This window comes from Haliotis cracherodii, unplaced genomic scaffold, assembly GCF_022045235.1.
Source record: "Haliotis cracherodii isolate W230 unplaced genomic scaffold, xgHalCrac1.p SCAF_22, whole genome shotgun sequence".
In the NCBI taxonomy this organism is placed as follows: domain Eukaryota; kingdom Metazoa; phylum Mollusca; class Gastropoda; order Lepetellida; family Haliotidae; genus Haliotis; species Haliotis cracherodii.
The window spans coordinates 12,856,256-12,862,255 of NW_027266278.1; the positions used below are offsets into that span (position 1 = coordinate 12,856,256).

Below are 6,000 nucleotides of genomic sequence, written 5' to 3' on the forward strand. Positions count from 1 at the left end.
TAGTAAGGGTGGGGACACTGTCAAGGTAGTTAGGTTGGGGACACTGTCAAGATAGTAAGGTTGGGGACACTGTCAAGATAGTAGGGATGGGGACACTGCCAAGGTAGTAAGGGTGGGGACACTGTCAAGGTAGTAAGGTTGGGGACACTGTCAAGATAGTAAGGGTGGGGACACTGTCAAGGTAGTAAGGATGGGGACACTGCCAAGGTAGTAAGGGTGGGGACACTGTCAAGGTAGTAAGGTTGGGGACACTGTCAAGGTAGTAAGGGTGGGGACACTGTCAAGGTAGTAAGGATGGGGACACTGCCAAGGTAGTAAGGGTGGGGACACTGTCAAGGTAGTAAGGTTGGGGACACTGTCAAGGTAGTAAGGATGGGGACACTGTCAAGGTAGTAAGGGTGGGGACACTGTCAAGGTAGTTAGGTTGGGGACACTGTCAAGATAGTAAGGTTGGGGACACTGTCAAGATAGTAGGGATGGGGACACTGCCAAGGTAGTAAGGGTGGGGACACTGTCAAGGTAGTAAGGTTGGGGACACTGTCAAGATAGTAAGGATGGGGACACTGCCAAGGTAGTAAGGGTGGGGACACTGTCAAGGTAGTAAGGGTGGGGACACTGCCAAGGTAGTAAGGTTGGGGACACTGTCATGGTAGGAAGGGTGGGGACACTGTCAAGGTAGTAAGGGTGGGGACACTGTCATGGTAGGAAGGGTGGGGACACTGCCAAGGTAGTAAGGGTGGGGACACTGTCAAGGTAGTAAGGGTAGGGACACTGCCAAGATAATAAGGGTGGGGACACTGTCAAGGTAGTAAGGGTGGGGACACTGCCAAGGTAGTAAGGGTGGGTGGACACTGCTAAGGTAGTAAGGATGGGGACACTGTCAAGATAGTAAGGATGGGGACACTGCCAAGGTAGTAAGGGTGGGGACACTGCCAAGGTAGTAAGGGTGGGGACACTGCCAAGATAGTAAGGGTGTGGACACTGCCAAGGTAGTAAGAGTCGGGACACTGCCAAGATAGTAAGGGTGTGGACACTGCCAAGGTAGTAAGGGTGGGGACACTGCCAAGATAGTAAGGGTGTGGACACTGCCAAGGTAGTAAGAGTGGGGACACTGCCAAGATAGTAAGGGTGTGGACACTGCCAAGGTAGTAAGGGTGGGGACACTGCCAAGATAGTAAGGGTGTGGACACTGCCAAGGTAGTAAGAGTGGGGACACTGCCAAGATAGTAAGGTTGGGGACACTGTCAAGGTAGTAAGGGTGGGGACACTGTCAAGGTAGTAAGGATGGGGACACTGTCAAGGTAGTAAGGGTGGGGACACTGTCAAGGGAGTAAGGGTGGGGACACTGTCAAGGTAGTAAGGGTGGGGACACTGTCAAGGTAGTAAGGATGGGGACACTGCCAAGGTAGTAAGGTAGGGGACACTGTCAAGGTAGTAAGGGTGGGGACACTGTCAAGGGAGTAAGGGTGGGGACACTGTCAAGGTAGTAAGGGTGGGGACACTGTCAAGGTAATAAAGTTGGGTACACTGCCAAGATAGTAAGGATGGGGACACTGCCAAGGTAGTAAGGGTGGGGACACTGCCAAGGTAGTAAGGGTGGGGACACTGTCAAGGTAGTAAGGGTGGGGACACTGTCAAGGTAGTAAGGGTGGGGACACTGCCAAGGTAGTAAGGGTGGGGACACTGTCAAGGTAGTAAGGGTGGGGACACTGCCAAGGTAGTAAGGGTGGGGACACTGTCAAGGTAGTAAGGCTGTCAAGGTAGTAAGGGTGGGGACACTGTCAAGGTAGTAAGGGTGGGGACACTGTCAAGGTTGTAAGGATGGGGACACTGTCAAGGTAGTAAGGGTGGGGACACTGCCAAGGTAGTAAGGATGGGGACACTGTCAAGGTAGTAAGGATGGGGACACTGCCAAGGTAGTAAGGGTGGGGACACTGTCAAGGTAGTAAGGGTGGGGACACTGTCAAGGTAGTAAGGGTGGGGACACTGCCAAGGTAGTAAGGGTGGGGACACTGCTAAGGTAGTAAGGGTGGGGACACTGCCAAGGTAGTAAGGATGGGGACACTGCCAAGGTAGTAAGGTAGGGGACACTGCCAAGGTAGTAAGGGTGGGGACACTGCTAAGGTAGTAAGGATGGGGACAGAATCACCATAGTAAGGATCGGGACACTATCTACTTACTACAAGTGTTTGCCCTTGTTCCAGCATAGAATGAACCACTCACTTGGAGTGAGATTAAGCTTTTGCTTTTGCTGCTGTAATCACACATAGAACTATTTTTTCATGTATCCTTTTTCAGGGCCTAATTTCAGGGATTCTGAAATTATTCTTAATATTTTGCAATCTTGAATAACCAATAACTCATTATAACGACTAGGTACCTGGTAGATTTCTTTTTATTTCTCTGCCTAGTTGTATAGCATCATATTGAATCAAAGAATAGTAGACTGTCTGTGATCTATTGTCACAACTCATATTTAAAACTAAATTTTTAAAACTTCAGGCATCTAGACTCAAGTCAGATGACAGTCTCAGCAAGTTTGTCTTTGTATTTCAAGTAATTGATGAACCGACTATTTGATTTTCTTGGGAGGGAGACCAGGGTATTCTTTTAAAAGACACTTTTGCCTCTCTGGATGTTCATGAGAGTCCTGAATAGTTTTCTTTACTCCTTAAAGCCAAAATGTTCTGTAACAAAAATCCTACCTATCCCTCTCCACACATCCTGAATGAATATTAAATGGTAGGTCCATAAGTCCAATGCCATGGCTGTTCTACTTCCACAGACATAGTAATGACAACTTCTAGATTTAGACTGACAGTGGTGCTAAACAATGGCGCAAGATCTGACTTTAAGACAAAGCAATTAAATGATAATAGAGAGTTTTGGGCTAAAACCCCAGAGCAATCTAAGTGACTAGTTTCAAGCGGGGTGCTCTCATCAGACTGATAAAGTAATTAAATGGTTATAAAGTTTGCCCATTTCATGTAGTGACATCCTGGTAATGTGTTGCAGAGTCCACAGGCACAGTTAGCACCTTGAGTCGGATGGATGAGGAACCAGGTCCTGAGGGACCCGTCATAAATCCATGGCAACCGGTTCAAGGTCAGAAGAGGTCAACACTGGACAAGTCTCGGAAGTCCAAGCGGCAGAGTCAAGAGGCTCGGCCGACCAAGAAGGAATCGAAAGGGAGCTGTAAACAGCAGTAACATGTGGTACATCACACCAGCTGGAGACTTGATGTGTGCATTTAAGAGTTGAGATTAAAACTGGCTTAAGAGGACCAATGGAGGAGAAGAAGACTCGTTTGAATCTTTAACCACTAGCCTGAACATTCTGAAGACAGTTTACTTTCAATTGATGTGCACTCTCTACCATTAGTTTGAAGACGTTAACTTTCAATTGATGTGCACTCTCTACCATTAGTTTGAAGACGTTAACTTTCAATTGATGTGCACTTTCTACCATTAGCTTGAAGACGTTATCTTTCAATTGATGTGCAGAGTCAACCATTAGCTTGAAGACATGTTAACTTTCAATTGATGTGCAGTCAACCATTAGTTTGAAGACATAAAAAATTTCAGTTGATGTGCACCTTTAACCATTAGCCTGAAGACGTGTTAATTTTCAATTGATGTGCACAGTCAACCATTAGCTTGAAGACGTTAACTTTCAATTGATGTGCACAGTCAACCCTTAGTTTGAAGATGTTAACTTTCAATTGATGTGCTCAGTCAACCATTAGTTTGAAGATGTTAACTTTCAATTGATGTGCACAGTCAACCATTAGTTTGAAGACATTAACTTTCAATTGATGTGCACAGTCAACCATTAGCTTGAAGACATGTTAAATTTCAGTTGATGTGCAAAGTCAACCATTAGCTTGAAGACACGTTAACTTTCAATTGATGTGCACACTCAACCATAAGCTTGAAGACGTTAACTTTCAACTGATGTGCACTCTCTACCATTAGTTGAAGACATGTTTACTTTCAAATGATGTGCACAGCCAACCATTAGCCTGAAGACACGTTGACTTTCAGTTGATGTGCACACTCAACCATTAGCTTGAAGACATGTTAACTTTCAATTGATGTGCACACTCAACCATTAGCTTGAAGACATGTTAACTTTCAGTTGCTGTGCACCTTTAACCATTAACCTGAAGACCAGCTGACTGTCAATCAGCCAGTCTGGCAGTTTAGCCTCTAATGTGAAGCAAGTGTCCAGTAAAATATCTTATGATCCAGTAAGAGCAGCTTGTTCTAGTCCATATACTAAGAAACTAATTACTAGTAGTGGGAGGATACACCGAGGCATCTTCTACTTCTCGATACAAATATCGATCACAGTCACATGCTTAGTAAAAAATAATGATTCTTACCTTCAGTGTTTGCTTTTACACCAAACGCTTATTAGTAGTGAGAACTAGTAGTGAAAAGGTAAATATTTTCATCCTTTGGGCCCTACTTGACACTGCAGACTGTAAATCGTCAGTGTGCCAGGTAGTTGGTCATCCTGTCTATGAAAAATATGGCATAACGACCACAGATAACAGCAGATGCAAGTACCGTGATATTTTTCAAAAGTGAGCAAGATATTGTGAAATATATCCAATCTTAAAGTTGGTGTATCGTTCCAGCCTAATATTTTCCAAACACAAGTTCGAGCTGGTAGATTCAAAAGTTTTTGGCACGGGCTGTTTAATTGGTGTGCACCCTTAGGGATCAGTAGAAGTCCAGTAAACTCTCAAGTGGTCAAGCAGATAAGCTGTATGTCATCCAACAGAGGTTCTGGGTGCAGAGGGAAACAAATAAGGGAACGTATGGCAATACGTCCGAATGAGTTTGACTGTTGTGACTGCAATGAAACTCAATAATAGGGATGAACGTGTTCCCAGGGAATCCAGATAACCAAATTTTCTGATTAATGAACCATCGCTACAAAGGTTTGTTCCTTCAGGGGCGGCCGGGTGGCCTAGTGCTTAAAGTGTTCGCTCGTCACGCTGAAGACCCGGGTTCGATTCCCGACATGGGTACAATGTGTGAAGCCCATTTCTGGTGTCCCCCGCCGTGATATTGCTGGAATATTGCTAAAAACGGCTTAAAACCATACTCACTCACTCACCTGATTATGGTCCATCGTTTGTCAGCCAATTCCCTGTGGTCATGGGTTTCACCAAGTTTGTAAATTACTCGTGACTTTCCTTCATGGTTATATCTCACTCACACGTGTTATTTGTATGCAGAAATTAGGGAAACGATTGTCCAGAATCTCCCTTCTGTATCCCTGCTGTGATAGGCTGGACCATTGGTAAAAGTGGTGTGAAACCCAATTCACTCACTCACTCTCCAGGGTATATGTGAAATATCATGCCAAGTCCAGGATTCTGGTTGTGGTAATTCCCTTATTTGTTCTAGTCAATATTTAAGGTTGATATGGGTCCTGTGTCTATCGATGGTCAAGTTCATGTGTGTTGCTAACATGTGGCGTGTTTCGGCCTCGTTTCTGCTTCCTTGTATATTATAGACAGGGTTCTGGTCCGGGAACTATGCATTCACGACAATAGGTTGCCTTGGTTACTCTCAAACAATGCTCACTGAGGCGTGCAGACAAATGTGCCTCCATTTTTGGTGCATGGAGATCTGACGACACGATATTTATTTGATAATTTAAACTGTATATTGGTCTCTATGTATTTGTAATATATCCTAGCACTGTAGTCCTTGTTTGTAGGAAAATGTATACGGTGTAGAATTATCATATCAGGATTATCAAATTACATAAAAAATAGTGGCATATTTAAATAGAAATATGTATGCACTAAAAGACGTATTTTTAAAACGTCCTTGTGAAGAAATGAGGTCGTAATGGTTGAGTTTCCATGGAAACAGAAGGGGGCAACTGAGAGCATGGGATCTCATTATTCTGAAATGATTTGAGCCTGTCATGGTTTGAAAAATCAGACAAACTAAAAAAAAAAGATTTCAGTACATAAAC

General features: G+C 44.3%; 1 protein-coding gene across 5 annotated transcripts in view; it reads left to right on the forward strand.

The window, feature by feature from the left end:
• LOC139471362 (mediator of RNA polymerase II transcription subunit 15-like) overlaps window positions 1-3,286 on the forward strand; it is an 83,894-nt gene extending 80,608 nt beyond the window's left edge. For all 5 annotated transcript variants that reach the window (XM_071253689.1, XM_071253687.1, XM_071253690.1 and 2 more), the window contains one exon: window positions 3,016-3,286. In XM_071253689.1, the coding sequence (XP_071109790.1) occupies window positions 3,016-3,209 (194 nt within the window). In that variant the 3' untranslated portion in view covers window positions 3,210-3,286. The remainder of the gene's footprint in view (window positions 1-3,015) is intronic.
• Window positions 3,287-6,000: the final 2,714 nt, after the last annotated feature.